General features: G+C 43.9%; 1 protein-coding gene across 3 annotated transcripts in view; it reads left to right on the top strand.

Annotated features, from left to right (window-relative positions):
- Positions 1–21392, top strand: part of PLD1 (phospholipase D1) — a 119111-nt gene that overhangs the window by 27920 nt on the left and 69799 nt on the right. For all 3 annotated transcript variants that reach the window (XM_090050913.1, XM_090050915.1, XM_090050912.1), the window contains exons 2-6: positions 1692–1877; positions 8537–8664; positions 8995–9140; positions 10843–10951; positions 11966–12031. In XM_090050913.1, the coding sequence (XP_089907039.1) occupies positions 1724–1877; positions 8537–8664; positions 8995–9140; positions 10843–10951; positions 11966–12031 (603 nt within the window). In that variant the 5' untranslated portion in view covers positions 1692–1723. The remainder of the gene's footprint in view (positions 1–1691; positions 1878–8536; positions 8665–8994; positions 9141–10842; positions 10952–11965; positions 12032–21392) is intronic.

Raw genomic sequence — 21392 nt, 5'->3', positions numbered from 1 at the left:
TGTTTTTTGCAGATTTTAACAGCAGCAACAACATGATTTTGTAGAACATTTCTTTACAGAGGGTCAGATCTTCAGCTGATACTACTAGGTATACTGGCGCGGACTAGAGTAAAACCACATCAGTCTATACCACCTGAGAACATAGTTGTCAAGCTTGCATGTTTTTTTTATGATGAGTGCAAAGGCTGAGGGAATTCTTTTATCACATAGTTGTGTAGGAGGGTGTTATCATCGGTTAAGCATAATTGTGTTTAATGACTGAGGATGGGAATCTGCAACCTGTAATCACACTGAGCAGCACTCAGCTCAGTAAATCCTGTTGAAGCTATGAGACTATTCATATGAGCAAACAGTTCTGCTACTTCGTCTGAATAAGGATTCTTGAATTCAATATTGGGGCAGAAGAAAACAGAGTTTTAAAAGCTTAAAAAAAATCATAAGTAAAGAAAAGAGATGTAAGATATTATTGGAGTGGTGTAGTGTCTACTATTTTCCATTTTCCACCATTCAAGTTTCTGATATAGGAAGGTAGAAGAGAAGAATACTGTAGTCATAAATGCAGCTAAAGTCTCCCAAAATGCTGCTGCTTATGCTTAGGTGACCTGACTCTGATACAGATTTCCTTTTCTAGCTCTTGCTTCTTCCACAAACAACGGTTATGAGGGGCAGTCGCCTACAGACTAGGTTTGTTAACCCAAATGCTTTGTAATGTTTTACAAGGAATAATGGCCCAGGAAGTTAGTTGACAGTGTGGGCACTCTGTTATCCAAGTGGCCGCTCTGCCACAGCCTTTCAGAGTAACCATGGGCAAGTCACTTAGTCTCTCTCTGCTTCAGGTCCCCTCCTCTAAATTGGGTTTAATAGTATAATAATAGTACTGCTACCTCACAAGTGTGTTCCAAGGATAAGTACATTAAAGCATACAAGGCACTACAAAGCTATGGTGGTGTGAGCCATGTAAATATTTTAAATAGAACAAAAATAGAAGACATGTTAATATTAATACAAGGAATTAATTTTGTTCTTTTCATCACAAAAGCAGTTAACAGAAATACCCATTGACTTTAAGCTTTTTTCCTCCATGTGCCATAACTTGGAAAATGTAGCTACAGGTGAATTAGTTCTAGAAAGTAATATCAGTCAGCCAGGCAGGAAAGTGGGTTGTATTTTTCATTTTTATCACAGACAATTAAAACACAATTAGCTACACTGACCAGGCAGGTTCATGTGCAAGATCTCCTTCCCATTTTGAAGCCGGTAGAAGAAAGCCTTTCTAAGCAGCGTTCTATTCTGAAGGACGCTCTTTTAGGCCGAAACTGCAAACATTATCGTGGTCCATTTAAGATAGTAATATAAAAATCCTGCAACCAGAGTAAGCTTCTACTGAAGTCAAGGGAAGCTTCCCTTTTGGTCTAAAACTTCATTCCATGTTTCCTGTATCCCTGCGCAATTGGATTATTTTGTGGGTGTTGGTGCAGCTGTGTTGTGGGGGCACATCGTAGGAGTTATAGAGGTGTCCAAATGAACACATTTCTGTTTGAGTCTGGCTGCCAGAGTGATGGGTAGGAGGCCAGAGACTGCCGTGTGCAAGGCAACAAAATCCCAAACAGTTCCTTAGCACCCACCCAGTCCTTTAATGGCATTATATTGGACAAATAGAAATAACCAGTCTTCCCCTTTCTCTTAAACAGCCCCCTGTGTTACTGGAGTGTGAGCACTTGAGATGTCACTGAAAAGAGAAAAACCAGTAGACACTTCTACGCTGAAAAAAATTGCTGCAGACATGAGCAATATAATAGAAAGCCTAGACACGAGGGAGCTCCACTTCGAGGGAGAAGAGGTGGATTCTGACGTGTTAAATGAACCAAAAACACCTGGTGAGTTTGTGTCCTTCTGTTTCCACCATATGTCCCACTTGGATTTAGTAAGTGCGAGTCTCTGAGGGGAAGATGACGCTTTCGGTTGGATTGCCTGCAGGAGTGAGGGTGATGTGAGAATGGGATGATCTGAGATGCTGACAGCTCTTGTGGGGCTTCATGAAACTCTGCATTTCTTTCTTCAGGACTATAAAACTTAGTCGGTTACCATAAGATAGCGAGTAACTCCTAACAGGCACTGAACCCCCCCCAGAGTGAGAGCTCATGAAACTCATGGGACATAAGGCTGGCAGGGATCATCTAATCCACCTTTTTGTCCCAAATCAGGATCAGCTCAGCTTAAACCCTTCCTGACAGATATTTGTCTAATTTGTATTTAACCTTGAACAATGGAAATTTCACAACCCTTGAGCTCATCTACCCTTGTGCTTCACTATCCCAGCCTTTAGAAAAGATTTTCCGGATGACTAACTGAAGGGTGTCCAACTCGTCTGTGCCCTCAGGCTAGATCCAAACAGCGGGGCTCCTCTTGGGTCAGATATGGGCCTCATTAGTGGTAGCATGGTAAGCAGCAGTAGTAGTGTGAGCAGTGGGGTTAACGTAGCTATTGCTTATCCTTCTCCTGCCACTGACAAGCAACCCTAGTGGGACTCCGTATCTGAGGTTTTGGTGACAGGCCCTGCCACTACTCAACCCACCCCCTCAATTCCTGGTCCCTCTGGGAGCCCCATAGGCCACCTGAACAGGCTGTGTGGACCATATCTGGCCCGTGGGCCCTTACATTTGACACTTGTGGTCTAACTTAAATCTCCTGTGCTGCAATTTAAGACCTTTCCATCTTGTCCTATCCCCAGTGGCCATAGAGAACCATTTAAAACCTTTTTTACAATAGCCTTGCATCTTATTAATTTAGGACCATTTCTCTATTTGTGCAAATCATTTTGATTTATAGTCTTGTTCTTGAGAGTACTTGCAAATTCACAATGCTTAGTACCACCTGCAGACTTCATAAATATCCTTTTTCTCTCATTATCCCTGTATGAAAATATTGAATAGCACTGAATCGAGAATAGCCCCTTTGTGAATTCACTTCATACAGCCCTTCATTTGACAGTAAATTGTTGATAACAACTCTAAGTGCTTGTAACCTGTTGTACTTCCATCGTACAATAGCTTACAATATAAAGTAAGGAAAAATATTTCAGCTCAGAACTCAAGATTCTCCATCAACTTAGCATTGAAAATGTCAATTGTTTTGGAGAACGGAAACTGGAACTGAGGATTCACAGTACCTTTTAGTAGTTGCTTTGCACCCCATAGGACTGAACTATCATTTGCAAATCCAAAACATATTGGAATAGTGGAAAAACTCCAGTTAACCGTAGGTCAGGCCTTGATGATCTCCAACCATCATTGATGGACAGGCCTGGATTTCCTTGCTTATGTACATTTTTAAGTTAGAAGCCTTTCATTCTTTTTTGACACAGCTGGTATATGCCATAGCATCTGTCTGTTACCTGCACGTTTCTTGCTAATAGATTCTGCTTTTAACAAAAAAATCACAATTAATTTACTCAAGATTTCTAACAGTCTGAACATTTGCTTTTCTTGCTTTGAGTTTCCACTAATATCTAGAAGACTTACTGAAAATTACAGATATTTATGAAAGAGCAAGTTAGGAAACATTACAGTTAAGAAAACACAACAGACTTTGCTCTCTGATTTGATTTATTTTAATTATTCCTGATCACATCTCACAAATTACCAGCAAATATCCTATAGTACAGAGGTCAGCAGTGTGGGTTTATTTTAGCGGAGTCCCAAAAATATCAGCAACCTTGACTTGTAATACATTGGTGTGCTGGGGTGGATGGAGGTCACCCCATGCAGTATCTGCACTCTCATGGACTCCCTGAACAGTGAGTGTCCTGAAACAGAAACCACCGTAGTAGCTGGAGAACTTGCAAGATATAATATTGATATTGCTGCCCTAAGCGAGACCCACTGGGCAGATGAAGGCCAGCTGAAAGAAGGTTTCACTTTTTTTTTGGAAAGGGAAGTCACCTGAAGAGAGGTCCGTTCACAGGCTTGGCTTTTGCCATCAAGAACAAGATTGTCAGTCAGCTTTCAGAACCTTCTGTAGGCAATAATGAACACCTTATGACTCCACCTCAAGCTCAGTAACAACCAGTATGCTACGGTCAGTGTATACGCCCCCACACTTGATGATGAAGTCAACAGGAAACAGTTCTACTGTGCTCCTTACACTGTCCTGACTGCTACTGCCAAGGAAGACAAGCTCATCTCCATGCGTGACTTCAACAGAAGATTTGGGCAATATTCTGAACTTTTGAACTTTGGAGTGGCACCACTGGGAAAGAGGGTGTAGGGGAAGTCAATTCCAGTGGTATCCTCCTCAGCAAATGTGCAGAGCATGACTTATTCAGCACAAATAGTATCTCCAGACAGAGTGGCAACTATAAAACCACTTGGAAACACCTACACTCCAATAACTGGCAGCATCTTGACTATATTATTGTCAGAGCCCATGATCATACCATCCGTATCACCTGAGTCCTGAGAGGTGCAGATGACTGTTGGGTGAACCACTGTTTAGTCAGATCAATCATGCACATGCAGCTTGCCCCACAACACCGTAAAGAGCTGAAAAGAATAGAGAAGAGATTTAACATTGAGGCACTGCAAGACCAAGCTAAATACAAGGCTCTTCAGCAACACCTTGTTGAGAGGCTGTCTGACCTACCTGATGACATCAAGGACAACTAGGCACATTGGGAGGAACTTAAGAACTTTATTCAGAAGGCACGTGTCATGGGGCGGGGTCCTAGGAGCGGCTGTGATCTCTCCAGACACCCCTTACCATGCCAAGTCCGAGGTAAAGCACCCTCATTCTTTCCTGCCATGTCTTTGATGTTAGGTATTTTATAAGGGAGGCTGCCTTTTTGTGCCCTTGGACACGGTGCTCTGGTGTGTCCTGGCCCCTGTTCTGTATTGACTGACTTGGTGCACCCCAACCTTATGGGCTATGTGTGGCTCCTACCACCCCGTACCACGCCCCAAGCCTCACAGATGTACTGGACATTGTATGGTCAGTCCCTTGCTGCACCCTTACGGACGCCCCCTGGCTTGTCTTGCAATTGCCCAGACCCTCACAGGCTCCATGGACTTGTCTCACACTGGCCCAGGCCCTCACGGGCTCTCTGGCCTCTTTCACAAGGGCCTGCGCCCTCACGGACGCTCTCTGACTCACCTTAGGGTCTGCCCCCCACGGGCGTTCCCTGGCTTCCCTCACGGTTGCCCCACGCCCTCACGGACGTTCCCTGGCCTCTCTTTTCTCGCAGTTGCCCGCGCTCTCACCAATGCACGCTAGGGCCTTCTCTCGCGACCGTGCCCGCTCTGGGGCTTCTCATAATTGGGGCTCAGGTGGCCGTAGCCATGCCTGGCCCCCAAATTCCCTCCTCGGGTCTAAAAGTTCCTGTGGGGCTCAGGCAGCCTCAGCCTTACCTGGCCCCCAATCCTCTGCGCCCTCTCTTGGGGCGGGGGTCAGTGCACCCCTGAATATTGTGCCTTCTCTGGCACTGGGGTCCCCACACTACTGTGGAGCCCCTATGACGCCTCCTCCAACCCCTGTTAGCCTCACCCGGTCCTCCGGTCTTATAAAACTACAAACGGAAAACTCAAGCCCCTGGGCTACAACATAAACTCTAAGCCATCTGGCTAACCATCATTCAACTCCCTACCAGGCCTTCCTCTACCCGGTATCCTTGAACAGAAGCTGCTCAGGCCATCAGGCTTCCCTACTCTGCTTACTCCAGCAGAGCTCCTTCTTCCTTGGCTGGAAGTGGGGAACTGCCTCCCAGGCCTCAGCCTGGATCCTTTATATAGGTCAGGCCCTGCCCCCTTCTGGTCAGCTGACTAAACTGCAGTTGCCCCGGCAACCGGCACCTGTACCTCTTGCGACAGCATGCATTGAATCATTGGATACTCTACTTTCCATCCATCACCAAGATTGGCTTGACGAGAAGAATGAGGAAATCCTAGCACTTAGCCATCAGAAAAAAAACACATTCTGCAGTTTGCAAAATGAACCCTCCAACCAGCAAAACCGAGGTGCTTACTACTGACTTAAAGCTGTTGTTCAGAGGAGGCTATGAGACATCAAGAACCAGTGGTGGCAAGCGAAGGCCATGGTTATCCAGAATTTTGCTGGTCAACATGACATGAGAAGCTTCTTTAAAGCAATAAAAGCCATCCATGGGCCATGTTCCAACGGCGCAATGCCCTTGCAATCCCAGGATGGCTCCACCCTTCTCACAGATGATGTGTCCATCAAACAACACTGGAAGGAGCACTTCATGATTCTACTCCAACCATAAATCTGAGGTCTCAGCTGCCACCACTGAGTCCATCCCTCAATACTCAGTAATAGACTCTCTTGCTGATCCCCCATTCTTTAAGGAAGTCTGGCATGCCACCACTCAGATCAAGAATAGTTAGGTGCCAGGATCAGATAGCTTTCCTGCAGAGGTCTTCAAAGCTGGTGAAACAGCACTAGCACAAAAACTTCACCAACTTGTCATTAAAATATGGGGTAACAGGGAAGCCCCACCTGACTTAAAGAATGCCAACATTGTGACCATCTTCAAGAAAGGGGACAAGTCAGTGTGCGGGAACTACCGAGGAATTGCCCTCCTCTCCGTTGACAGGAAGATTTACTTGCATCCTTCTGAATTGCCTTCTCTGCCTTGCCAAAGACGCCCTTCTAGAATCCCACTATGGCTTTAGACCATCTCAGGGTACCACTGACCTGATTTTCATTGCACAGCAGATCCAGGAGAAGCATAGAGAGCAACACCAGCTGTTTATGACATTCATTGACCTAAGCAAGGCCTTTGACTCCATCAATTTGTGAAGCCTTATGGAAGGTGCTGTCTAGGTTTGATTACCCACTGAAGTTCATCAGCATCCTCAGGCTGATCCATGGTGGGATCACCATCACAGTCCTTTGCAATAGATCAGAGACAGACCCATTTACCATCCGTACCGGTATCAAGCAGGGCTGCATCATTGCCCAACCAATTTCTCCGTCTATCTTGCTGTGATTTTGATTCTCATCCGTGACCACCTTCCTCCCAGAATTGGGGTTGAGTATCAAATAGAGTGTCATCTTTTCAACCTGTGGTGCCTTCACAGAAAAGTCAAAGTTACCAAGGCTGGCATCACCAACCTTCAGTACGCTAACGACTGTTGTCCTCGTGTGCACTAAGACCAATCTGCAGTCCACCCTTGACCTTTCTTCAGGTGCCCATCATAGCTTGGGACTCTCCCTTAATATTGGAAAGATGAAGGTGCACCATCAGCCTGCCTCAGCACAAGCTGCCCTCCACCCTCCACAAATTACCATTGGTGAAGAACCCCTGGAAAATGCTGACCTTTTCCCATACCTTGGTAACCACCTTTCTCAGTCAATCAGTCTTGATGTAGAAATCGAGTCTAGGATTCTCTGTGCCAGCGTATCCTTTGGAAAGCTGTTTTGCCATGTCTTTGCCAACTGAGATCTGCAGATAGAAATGAAGATCCTGGTCTACAATGCGGTGGTTATCCCCACACTCCTCTACAGATGTGAGGTATGGGTGACATACTGAAGCCATCTTAAGCACCTGGAATGGTTCCCTCAGTGTTGCCTTGGGGAGATCCTTTCCATTAGATGAGAAGATAACTGCATCAATGCCAACATCCTCTCTGTAGCTAACATAACCAGCAACGAAACATCAACTCTGCTGGGGTGGCCACCATGTGCGGATGGCTGACACTTGTCTCCTGAAGCAAGTCCTCTTCTCTCAACTTAGTCATGGTAAGAGGATCTATGGAGGACAGAAGAAGCTCTACAGGAACACCCTGAAAGCATACTTTAAGAAGGGTAGTATCGACCTTCCAAAGTGGGAAGTACTGGCTGGCAACAGGTCTCAGTGGTGCTGTACCATACATCAAGCTACAGCCCATTTCAAAGAGAACTGTCTTGCTCAGGAAGCCAAAAAATGGCAGAAGAGGAAGGAAAGTACAACAGTCTGGCTGACAGCTGTGTCCACCGCACCCCCGGCACCACCCGTCATGTCTGTGGAAAAACTTGCAGAGCACAGATTGAAATCCTCAGCCACCTTAAAACTCATCAATAATCACCCCCCGGCAAACATCATTCTCATATTGAGGGATAGCTGAAGAACTATAGTATTTTGTAATATTGATGAAGTCTTAGCCAAGACCTTAGTACAGCAGTATCTTTCTCAGTATCTTTGCTGAGGAAGTCTTTGCATGAATTATGAAATGTGTTGGTTAGCAAAATGCTAACTGCTGAAGTTCCACTATGTGTCCTTAATCAACCATTGACCCCATTTTATCACCAGGCAGTGTTGTACCTGGCATCTGAATTCTTTTAAGTCAGGTTATTCAGTGTGAACGTATGTGAACTTTGGTGTAATTGGTTAAAAAATGGCTGATATTTTTTGCAAAACATAAGACAAGAATTTAGGGTTTGCAGTAAACTGTTAACTTGTTACATTATCTTTTTGCTAATACATTCTTATTCATAGTTTAAAATGGTCTTTAAACTAATTGCTATTTTCCATGGTCGTTTGCAGCGGGTATCCCATTCTCTACAATTTATAACACTCAAGGATTCAAAGAGCCTCACATACAGACATTTCTAACTGGGTGTCCAATTAGAGTGAGAGTGTTGGAAGTCGAGCGTTTTACCTCAACAACAAAGGTCTGAACATATCTGTTACTGAATAGATATTGTCTGCTAAACCTGCTCCCCTTTTCCCAAATCCCCGTTTCTAATATTGTGTTAACATATTACTTAGTGATTAATTTTCATCCTAGTAATTTTCTGTAAATCAGTTAACTGTTTGTAGAAAATACAAACGTGCAGTCTTGAAATGACTCTAACAGGTAATATCTTTGCTTGTCCTGGTTAGCATCTAATGCAGACTGTGATTAAAATGAATAAGAAATGACCATAATGTTCAACAAATGGTTAGTTACATTCCTAGAAAAGTTACTACTCCTTTGAAAGTTGTACTGTTCTTTCCTGTAGGTACCAAGTCCAAATGTTTACACTATTGAGTTGACACATGGGGAATTTACATGGCAAGTGAAAAGGAAATTCAAGCACTTTCAAGAATTTCACAGGGAACTGCTGAGATATAAAGCCTTTATAAGAATCCCTATCCCTATAAGGAGGTAACTATGCAAATATGACTGAAGAACAAACTGTGCACTGGGAAGTGATTGTCTTCTCACTTATAAAAGTATACTGGTGTACTCCAGTGATATCCAAGAGTGATACTATTTCAAGTAAGAAGAGAACTGCTGTAATGTATGGTGAACTGGTATAATAGATAGCAGCAATAATTTGATCCAAGAATCCCTCTTCCAAGACATAAAGTAGGGCTGTGCGACGCTTCTGTCACTGATTCAATTCAGCAGAGATTCGGCCTGATTTGGTGGCTGAATCTCTGAATCCAAATCGAATCAGGAGACCCTTTACTGTCTCCACATTGAATCAGAACCCTCTGAATTGACTTGGAGAGATTGGACGATTGGGCCATAGACACAGCTTTAAATGTTTTTTCTATATACCTCAAGGTACCAGGTGGCTTGTGAATGCTGAGATGGTGGGTGGATGCTGGGGTGGATGCGGGGGGCCCAGTGTGCTCAGCAGCAGACCTGGAAGTGAACCAGAAGCACTTCCAGTCCACTTCTGGGTGTGCCGGGGAGTGTGCCTCCTTGGCTTAGTGACTGGTGCCTCCTGGGTCTGGCGGGGGGGCACCCAGGGTCTCTCTGCAGCTGATTGGCGAGCCAGGGTGGGCACAGGGTGCCCCCCAGCTCACTCAGTGGCGGACCTGGAAGTGGGCCAGAAGTATTTCTGTTGCACTTCCAGGTTCATCACCAAGCATGTGACACCCCCTCCCCCAAGGTCCTGTGGGATGCTCCATCCACCCCACCATCACAGTATTAACAAGCCACGCCTGGTACCTCGAGGTATGTAGAAAAAACATGGAAAGCTGTGTCTATGGCCGAATCACCGATTCTCTGAATCAGCATCAAATCTTCAGATTATGATTTGGCCATATTGATTTGGGACAGTGATCTGAATCTACGAATCAAATCGCAGTCCCTGATTTGGGCCGAATCCAAATTGAATATGGCCCATTTCGTACACCCCTAACAGAAAGCAGGTTGGAGCATTTTGTGTGATCACTTTTAAAGCAGAATTGTCTGTTGAAATCAGTGAGGAGTTCTGAATAATAATTAATGGAAGGTAACTGGACAAAATGGGCTCTTGTCTTCAAGGGCTCAACTCTGCAAGGGGCTGAGTCTTTTAATCTAAATTCTGTGAGATGTGCAGCGTCTGGCAGGACTGAGCCTTACGGCCTGCTGTAAAGTTCCAAGCGTAAGAAAGGGGACAGAAGAAATGAGACCTTGAAAAGAAACAAGACAAAAAGAATAGTTGGGAGGAGGATACAAAAGAACAGTCCAGATGGAGACTGTAGGCTGCAGGAAGTGAGTGGTGCTATAGGAAGGGGTAGTTATGAAGGGCTAAGGATTAGTAAAATGTAATGGCCCAAGAATATCCAAATTCTCTCCTGGTTAAATAGGCAAAACTCAGTTGAAGCCCATGGAGCTGTGCGCATTTGTATCATGGGAAAATTTATTCTGGTATCTTTTCTATATTGTATATTCATGTCTACGTGATTTTTTTTTTTACATGCCAATTTGTTAGATGTTTTTATGCTTTCTTTTTCATTTCTTCCCTACCACCTTCTATTTTTATAATGAAGTCTTAAATAGAAAAAAGAGAACCATGTTAGTACCCCTTTATTAGAGGAAAAGCACTTGTGTTCTAATACTCAGGCAAAACAAAATCTGGCATTTTTCTCAGTCACACAGTTCGAAGACAGAGTATCAAAAGAGGAGAAACCAGGCAGATGCCAAGTTTACCGCGCACCTCTGAGAACATGGTTCGAGAAGAACACTTCTCAAGTAGAAGGGTAAATGTGCTTTCTCTTCTACTCACAGTGCTCTTGGGAGATGAACCGATGTCAACCTGTGGTTGCTTTCCATTTCCATTTCTATTTTCATTTTCCATTTCTATTTTCATTTTCCATTTCTCTACTTAATTTTCTTCTACTAGATGCAGATACCTTATTCTAGGGATTTGTCTGACTCTCAACTTATTTGGAAGGCTTTATTCTGATCCATTTTGTGTTCTCCCCTCCTGTCCTTCAGCCCCAACCAAGAATAAGCTCCTTCCAATGCTCCACTGAATAGCTTCCTCCTTAGTCTTCATATGAGTGTGTGTGGCAGGGGTTTTCCATGTGAATGTTCAAAAACTTGCACTCTCACAGAGATATTAGCAAAGGGGACTGTGATCAGTTCATCACCCAGTACCACCCCCATGGCCCCAGTTGCATGAAATCCCTTTATATAAGTAGCCTCTTCTGAAGCTGAATATTGTAGAAAGCTAACAGAATAGCTTAGGTCAGCATGACAAGAGATTGCTTTGATCCCTGCATATTCCATGAATGAATGAGAAAATGCATGGGAATGAGTTGTGCACTTGCAAAAAATATTGAGCAGTTGCAAAAGAAGATGTGACAGCCTCTTGAGCAGCATTTTGAAAATTGACTTCCGAAGACATTAACCCTGAAAAACAATAAATTGACACCATCATGGTTTAAAGAATAACTTTACATAAAATGTGTCTGGAAGTTTGGCATTTGTTAGACCCAGGCCAAATAAATTCCTTTCAAGAGATCAGCTTCTAAAAGTACAGAAGAACACAGCTGAATAGTTGAAGTGATATCGTACTCAAATGAGTGGACAGAAAGGAAATTATAACCAGATTGTTTTGAAGGGTATTGTGAGACAGTGTTTTAAGTGTTGTTTTTAAATCATTTATTTTCTATTCAAGCTAAGTCTTGTTTGTTCGTGATTTCCTGCAGCCAAATGATTTGTTTTTTGCTGACATTGCTTCCTCTAAAACTTTCACCCTTGCATTGCAGAAACAACTAGAGGACTATTTGACAAAAATCTTAAAAATGCCTATGTACAGGAACTACCATGGAACGGTAAGTAGTATATATTATACTTTAAACAGCAAAGGGATGTTCCCTTCACTTAGAAATACTAATAGAGTAAGAGAGATCCTCCTGCTTTCTTCCAGATACGCAAGAAGCATTTTGCATCCTTTCTTTTTTTTTTTTTTTACTAGATTATATGTTGTTCCCCAGAGTGAATGTAAAATTGATTAAAACCAAAGCGTTACATCCTCAAGCCATGTGGAGGTTGCAGCTGCAACACAATATGACAACCTGTTGGGGAAGGTTGATATTGTGCAGAAAACTTCTTATCCAAGTGATACGGCAGACTTCTGATAGATTCTGGCTAGCATTGTTGGTTAGAAGTTTAAAGATCTAAATAATTAGGGTTTGAGCTGTATAAGTGACTTCTTTAATTTTGGAACATAGAAGAATTTAGCTAACTCTTTTTACCAAGTATTTCATCCCGTCCACAAAGAAACAGTAATTTTAGTTTCTAGTCAGAAGCCTTAATGAAATTGCTTGGTTCATGTTGCTTCAGTGGTGGGTCCTGTTAAAGTCAGTATGTGCCTCCTGAAACCTAATTTGTGGGCTGGAGTTACTTATTGTTGGCTGGCCATATTCTCACCTGAGGCTCTGGAACAGCGGTCCCAATCTTCATTCTGTCGTAGGCCTCGATACCGAGCAGGGAATACACAGTGGGCAAGAGCCTACTTCATTCTCCCTTCATTCAACCTGAGGAAAAATGTATCTTAGGAAAGAAAAATTTCCTGTTGCCATGAACAGCGTTGCAAAATCCTGCAGACCATATTTCCCATGAGCTCTTAAAGAAGATGTAAGTGCACATGAATCCGCTTCGTTGTTATGTCATTAACCTATTTCCTCTTTTGAGCTCACATAAAGAATTTATTACTACCTTTTGTATTGTCAGCAAAAAACTAGTGCATCCTGGGTTGGTTAGCTGCAGAAGTTAATGAAAAAGCACAGATCCTTCTAAGCAAGACAGAACAATTGGAAAGCTTAGTTTCAAAATGAATCAGAAACCTAGACTTCTTTAGATGTCTACGGGAATATAACTTCTCTTTTTTTGTTTGGTTGGAGAGAGCCTGCTCTTTTTGTTGTTCAGGGTTTTCCCCATTGCTTTCCGTTAGGCAATTTTTATGTACAAATGCTGTCTATACTCTTATATTAAGTCTGCTCATACTGAATTGGCCAGTTATGAGGGGCAAAGCACCTTTTCAGTGCTGGTCACTGTCCTTATTGTTACAATGGAAAGTCTGAACATTGTATTTGTAGAATGGCTTTGCTAAGAATCAACACTATAGGGGCTGCTGTGTAACACACAGATACAATATAATATAGTGATGGATATGGTGCCCAAGGAGGCTGGGGATAGCCACCCTGGTCCCTGATCCCCTTATGGTCCATCCCGCTTGTCAGGCATTAGCCAGTCCACTCTTACGTCCAGTCTTTTTCCTGCCACGACTTTGGAGTTTCTCTATTGGTTGTTGGGAGGCAGTCCCAGGGGCCAGCCATAACTTTGCAGGTCCTGATTTGCCTGGTCAGGCTAGTCCCACCTCAGGGCCTTTACTCTCTTTCTGGTACTGCCCCTGTAAGGGGATGCTCCATGTAAGATTCCTTTCCTAGGGCCTACTTGATAATCTCCACTCCTCTGTCTTGGGGCTGACTGGTACCTATTGCAGCAGAGTGCACTTCTGCTACCTATTGCAGCAGAGGCCTGCCCATGGCCTCCTTCACACCTATAGCCACAACCTGGTCCTCTAGTCACAAGTCCAAAGTGAAAAAACAAAACTCAAACCAACTGCTTCACAACAGATAGTCTTCCTCACTTGAGATAAAGTGTTGCTCACAGGCCCTACGTGTCATCAGAGCCCTTTTACCTGTGACTCCCCCAGGGCAGCTTGTTTCTGTCCCCAGCAGCTCCTTTCTCCCAGGTGTCCAAGTAAAATTTTGGTTAAGTGCTGGCAACACAATAGTTAAGTTATGAACACGCGCAGAAGAGACAGGCTCATGGAAAATTCATCATATGCCCAGCATGTGCCCCCTGGGTGACCTATAAGCCTGTCAATCACGGTCGACCTATTTTTCACTATGCACATGCTCAGTCACCACATAAACTGTAATCAGATGCATGCTCAGTTCACTAACTGCATGACATAATTTGACCAGAAAGTTCTAAGAAGTAGATAATCTGATTGGCCACAAAATTCCTATAAAAAACCTGTGAGCCCCCACCCTGGTGTGGGCATTGTTGGTGGGTGCTTGTAGAGTGAGTATCTGGAGAGACCGTGCTCGACCTGTAAACAGAGGCTCCGATTGCAGGCGCTGTGAGACAGGGAGAGATTGGGCTCAGACCCCGGGTCTCCTCCTTATAACTCCGCACAACGATTTAGCTTCTCGATTCCGTTTCTATCTCGTACTGATCTTTTGGCTACTGTTTTGGCATCGACCCCAACTATGATTTGGATCATCCCGACCTACCTTAACTACGGCTTCGTCTTATCCCATCTGGAATTGACCTCAGCATCGCTCCACATCGACTTTGGCTACAATCATCCGGTTGTCCACCTTGGACTGACATCACGACGTGTTACAGTTTTCCCATTTGTTCGTTTCCTATTAATGAGCTGTTGACCAGCCCTGGGACTAATGAGTGGGCAGCCGCACCTAGCTCTGGCTAGAAAGCAAGGGTTCACTCGGGAACCCCGAGGGCCAACAGACCCCTCTGTTGTTTGTGTTCATTTTCTACCACTGTAACTGAAGCAAGCGTCTCATCCTACGCTACTAAGCGTAAGTAATAAACCATCTTGTTTAGAAACCACATGAGTCTTGTACCACTCAGAACTCCTCGCCGTTAATCCTGCCTGTTTTGTATCCAAGCCACCGACTGGCCCACTGTGACCTTGGGGCCTTTATTCCCCGACACCAGGTTCCTCTCCCTGCAGCAAGCTGGGGTTGCCCCTGCCTGCCCAGGGACTGGGTTTATGTTCTCCAGCCCAGCCTCCTTCCAGTCACTGGATTGGCCCTTTTGCTCCTCTCCCCTAGGGCCAGATGTAGCTAATTACCTCATTAGCTGCATGACCCCTGGTTCTTTACCTAATCAAGCCCTCCTAGTAACAAGGGCAGGAATTCCCTGTTACAATGTGGAACATAATCATCTTTTGTTCTTAAAGTAAGATTTTGCCAACTTGGCAATGGTTAATGCTGGCATATGTTGAGCAGAGGAGGTTACATTTATAGTACGTGACATTGGATCTATTTTGCCATTATTAGGTAATAAGGATTGCCTGGTTCAGTGTCTCCACTAATATGAAAATGCTGAAGATTTCTTGATCAAATCCTGTTTGGAAAATGTCTGTTAGGATAAAAAGGTGACGCATGGTCTATTTGGTTCCTGGTCTCTGTCACTACAGACTGCAGTGGCCATAAACAGCTCTGCTTCTCTCCCATCTTTGTACCCTGTAGTTCCACTCAGTTACTGGCAAGCACAAGTGGATGTCTCAGATGTACATAAATTCTCAGATTATTGTTGGCTTCCAATGGTTAAGCTTCCACAAAGTTTATTTTTGAGAATGGCAGCTTGGTTGAGATGTGGACCAAAGCTTGTCCACTTGAGCTTGATCCATGACTCAAAGCCACCTTTGACTAGCTCCCGATGGAGATGAAACTATAATCCAGACTGTCGAATGGTGGGCTTTCCCCAAAAAGTACCACCCCTATCTGTGGTAGAGGCTTGTCTCTATTGATGTAGGTGTTGTCAATCTCTGGAGCTCATCACTTGTCTGAGCTGCTGTTTTTCCTTTTCTTCCTTTCTGATTCTATCTTCTACACCAAGACAACTTTAGCACCTCGGCTAACAAGCCAAAGTCCACCGCGACATCTTGATGACCCCTACCACATGTCCGCAATCTCTTCTGCCACGACTTGTTGTTACGGGAGAAAATAGAATGCCAGGGCGTGTGGGTCTTGACGCTTTGGATCTTGCAATTTGTCTTAGTGTAGTGAGGGCTCCACCAACCCTACACCCTCTCCCGTTCCACTGGGTGGTAATTCAGTTGTTTCCACAATCTGCCTTTGAACAGTAAAAAAAATGCTTCTTGGGTCTCTAGGTCTGGCCACTCAGTATTCCCAATGGGCCCGGTTGTACCTCGCCTGGCTGGCACCTGCCACAGACCTGTCAGTAATCCTAGCCAGTCTTTTTCCTGGCTTATGGTCCTGATAGTTGTAAATGCACTATCCAGGGTGACTTTCCTCTCACCCTTCTAACTGCCTCGCGGCAGTTTCTGTTTCTCTCTGGGTGTTTCCCTCAGGGCTCTCTCCCCTGGCAGCTCCCTCCACAGAGTTGCTTTCCTTAAGCCCAGTCTCCCTTGCTTCTTCAGGCCATCTTGCTGCCTGAGTCAGTCTCTTCTGGTTTCCTGCATCCCTCTTTTGCCTGCCCCCTGTCTCCTTTTATCCTGGAGTTACAGCTGACTCCCCTCCCCTCCTGAAACACAGGGTGAAGAAGGAGCCCTGCAGCGTTCTTTGCAATACAGGTGTGGCCATTTTACTTCTTTGGGGCTCTGCTCTCTCCTCACACAGACCTTGCCTTTGTTCACAACAATATAGAAGTTATGTGCAAAAAGGACATATTGGAATTCATTCCACACACACAGCACAGACCAATTGCTATCAAATGTCATAACATCCATAATTCCAACTATGTACCAATGCACAGATGCTTCAATTTTAAGAAAGCAGACTGAAGAGGCTTTTCTTAAGACCTGGACAGATAGTGACACACATTGAACCAGTCTCAGATAACTACAACCTCTTCATGAATGTACTATGCAAAACCTCCAAGAGGTATATACCTCAAGTTTGCAGAACTGAGTATATACCAGGGTTTACTCTTTACTCCCAGGCTAGCAGCCAAATACAAAAAATGCCAGCAAATATTTCAAAGAGATCCATTCTCAAATGATACTATTATGGCAGGGGCAGCACTACCTAACAAGCTCCAGTAAGAAAGGTGACAAAAATGGAAAGAATCGATTGAAGGAATAGATATAACCTACACTAGCAGGAAAGTATGATTAACCATTCACAAGATAAGAAACTACTTAAAGGAAGTACAGCAATACCACCATGTCACAGCAAACCATGTGACTCACCAGCCTCTGTTCAACAATAAAGCTCTGAACAAACAGCTTAAAATACAGATTAGACAGCAAACTGATCTGGAAGAAAATCATTTTAGCACACCATACACCTAGGATGAACTTGATCCTGGAATAAGTAAACTGAAGAATAGCAAAGCATCTGGACTTGGCTACATAGGCACAGAGAAGATCAAGCACTTTGGCCCTGAAACCAAGTTATGGATAATTATGCGATTTTAATAATTCCTCATCAACCCTTAGAATACCCAAACTATGGCGACAATGCCATGTAATAGCTCTATTAAAGACAGGGAAGGATGCCTGTGGCCCAGAGAACTTTAGGCTAGTGTTACTTCTGTGCCATCTTTATAAGCTTTATGAACTCCTTATTCTCAATCACCTTTCACCTCATATCAAACAACATCTAATACCACAGGAAGTCGGATTTAGACCAGGCAAGTCCTGCATTGGCCAAATAATAAACATCACCCAGCATATAGAAGATGGATTCAAGAACGGGTTGATAACAGGTGCTGTTTATAGACCTATCAGTGGTCTGTGACACAGTCAGCCACCAAAAGCTGCTTGCCAAAGTCCACAGTATGACATGTGACTACCACCTACCATGCAGGCCATCCAATCCCTTTTGGAGAATAGACATTTTTGCATAGAACAGTGCAAGAAATGGAGCCACTGGAGATGACAATGAAATGTCCTCCCACAGGGTAGTGTGCTAGCATCAGTCCTTTTTAACATGTATACCAATGACCAACCTATACAGAGTATGAGAAGCTTCATATTGATCTTCAGCAGTCCCTTACAATCAAGAATGAAGGTCTTCCATGACTGTCTTATCTGTGTGTCTGAAGATGGCTGTTGAGGGCTATCTGGGATTGAGAAACTCTGCAGCAACTCAGACATGCACTTCCATATGCAGTGGGTAGTGCTGGATTCTTGATTTGGCCTGTGACACGCTGTTTCTGCTGTTCCCATTTTTCCTTCTCCTGCTGTTGTTGTAAGGTTTTGAAGTACTGAGATCCCTGTATCAGACTCTTCCTTCAGGTGATCCTGGGTGATCGTTTCCCATGAGTTGATATTGATGTTGCATTTGTCTAAAGATGACCTCAAAAACATCTTTGAAGCACTTTTTCTGCCCTCCTCTTGACTTTATGCCTTTGGTGAGTTGGGAGAATAAAACTTGCTTTGGGAGCCTGGAGTCAGACGTCCAGGTGACATGGCTGGCCCAGCAAAGCTGGTGTTGGATGATCATCACCTCAATACTTGTGGTGTTTGCTTGCAGGAAGACACTGATGTTGGTGTGTCTATCTTCCTACTGGATTCAGAGGGTCTTCTGCAGGCAGCACTGGTGGTGCATCTCCAGTGACTTCAGGTGTCTCCTGTCTGTTGTTCATGTCTCAGCTCTGTAAAGCAAGGTGTGGTTCACAACTGCCTGATAAACCATGAGCTTGGTTTCAGATCTGATGTTGTGATCTTTGAACACCCATTTTTTCAGGTGCCCAAAGACTGCTCTTGCACGTTTGAGGCATTGTTGGATTTCTTCATTGATGCTGGCCTGCTGCGAGAGATGGCCATGTCAGTTTTGCGTCTTGATGCCCTAAACCCACACTTAGATTCCACGAGGAGCTCTTCAGCAAGTGGAAAGAGATGGTTTAGGAGGGTTCTCACAATGGTCTTCCTTGTGGTGGACAGCAAGGCAATCTATTTGTAGTTTCCACAGCCAGACCTGTTTCCTTTCTTGAAGATTGTCACAATCATGGCATCTGTGAGGTTGTCTGGGATTTTCTCATCATTCCAGATCCTTAAGATGAGGGCATGAAGCTGTGATATGAACTCCTTTCCTCTTCCCGCCCCCTGCCTGAAGATTTCTGTGGGGATTCATTCTGCTCCAGATGCCTTGTTGTTTTTCATCTGCTTGATGGCCTTCCTCACCTCATCGAGGGCTCTGATCAGGTGTTGTGGGATGGAGTTGAGAACGCTCTCGTCAACAACAGAGTCTTGATTTGCGAAGGTCTTCAAAATGCTCCTTCCAATGAGCATCGATGGCTCCGTGTTGATGATCTGCGCATCATGTCACAAGAGAAGGATTTTGCCACCATCAAGAACAGACTTACATGTACATTTAACAACCTCTTAGGTTACTGCAGTAAGAACCAGCTTCGCACCAAGCCAACCAGGATGCAGGTCATAGATTTTCACCTATGCCATAGAGAAGCCAAACAGAAATTAAACATCACCTGGGATGGAATCTCGCTGACTAATCACCCGAACTCTATGTACTTGGGGGTTACATTGGGCCAAGCACTAACTTTCAAAGTTCATGTAGAGAAGACAAAAGGGCAAGTCAGTGCCTGCAACAACATACTTCGTAATTCAGTCACCTCAAAAGTGGGAGCAAACTGAGCTACATTCAAAGCACTGCTATTGCCTTGTGTTACCCCACTGCAGAGTATGCATATCCAGTATGGGAACAATCATTTCATGCCAAGAAACTAGACCCAATTCTAAACTACAGCTGCTCTGAAATAACAGGATGTCAAAGGTTAGCTTGTACTTACTGACTAGCATTGCACTACCTCATATGAGAAGAAAGGTAGTGAGTCAAAAAGAAAGATTATGGCAGAAGGAAGACTGCATGCATCCACTCTATGGTCACACAGAAGTAACTAAACAGCTTAAAATGCAAAGGAGTTTTGTGACCAGTGTTGCACAATTGCTGTGACGGCCGTCAGGGTGCAACTGAGGTTATGGAAAGAAAGATTATGTACAATCAAGTGTTCTGAAATGGACCTAGAACCCCAGGAGAACCTTCCCAGAGGGGCTGATCTGGACTGGCCAAAATGGTAGTGCCTGAATTGCCTCCACAAACAAACTGAAAGATCAAAACCAAACATGATCAAATGGGGCTATTCTAATGAAATGTAGTGCCAGTGCAGTGCATACTATGGAGCACCTGCTTGTTTGCTGACTCCTTGGTAAGACCTGTACAAAGGAGGACCTCACTGCAGCAATAGAAAGAGCCATCACTTGTGCACAAGTCTGGAAAAACATCTAGTTTGACAAAGACATGAGTAGAAGAAGAACTTTGAGAACTTATCATAGGATGTTGGCTCTGCTGCTGAGTGTAGAATGTGGTACAGCTTTGGGGGTGTTTTTGAAAGTTCACCATCCTAAATTGATAGCAAGATGAGGAATGTTGTAGTTGTTTTGATTTGGAGGTAAATTTTGGCTTGTGTGAATTAGACACTTCAGATCTGTGTGCTACAGTTCAGATTAGCCTTTGGCTTATGTACTTTTCCATTCAGATATGGGGCCTATCAGAATTAGTCTCAAAGGCCAGTTGACCCATATTCTTTATAGGACCATGAACCTTAGAGAGATTCTCCTCAAGCCAGTTCTGTCTGTAAGAGACATTTTAACAATGGATCAGGATGATTCTGTTCATTTTGACTATGTTTTTTATTTAGAAGTTGTGGTTGAGCTATTATTTATCAGTTATGGATTTTGTTATTTTTTGTACTAACCACACAGGAAAGGCCCTGGCATGACCTGAAGAATTTGAATTGCATACCTTGCTTGTAGCTCTTTCCATCTTTGAGTAGCTCAGGGATTTGAACCACTGTAGAATTAATTTGTATAATGCTTTGAATTACACTGAATGTCTAGGTGTTTTGCATGCAAACTGAAAAGTATAGTGTGCTCAATCATCACTGTTTAAAGCTGTAACGTGCTTTGTGCATCATGATCAGAAAGCAGGCTTTGTGAGAGCCACCTCCTTTTAAAATAAATAAATAAATAAATAAATGTGGTTAATTTCCCAGTCCTCTCCATGTAAAGTAATAAAGTTCTTCAGAACCGTTACCTGTACTTCTGTATTTTCTCCACATTTATTTCTGTAATTGGGACAGTTAGATCAGTATTGTGAAGTCCTATCTATAGGTTTGATCTGAAGTCTGTGGAAACACTCCATGGATTTCATTGGCTTTTAGTTTAAACTGCAGGAGTTTAAAAGATTTTTTAGCTTAACCAGTATACATTCCATTAAACTAATATAAGCTGGGGAACTCCCTTCTTGTCAGTGCAGAGGCAGAAAAGGATCTTGGAGTCGTCATTGATGCCAAGGTGAACATGGGCCGGCAGTGTGGGGATGCAGTCAGGAAGGCCAACTGCACCTTGTCATGCATCCACAGATGTATCACGAGCAGGTCCAAGGA

This window comes from Crocodylus siamensis, chromosome 6, assembly GCF_052110815.1.
Source record: "Crocodylus siamensis isolate JL-2025a chromosome 6, ASM5211081v1, whole genome shotgun sequence".
In the NCBI taxonomy this organism is placed as follows: Eukaryota; Metazoa; Chordata; order Crocodylia; family Crocodylidae; genus Crocodylus; species Crocodylus siamensis.
Note: the sequence above shows the minus strand (reverse complement) of the source record. Positions and strands in the feature narration are given on the sequence as shown.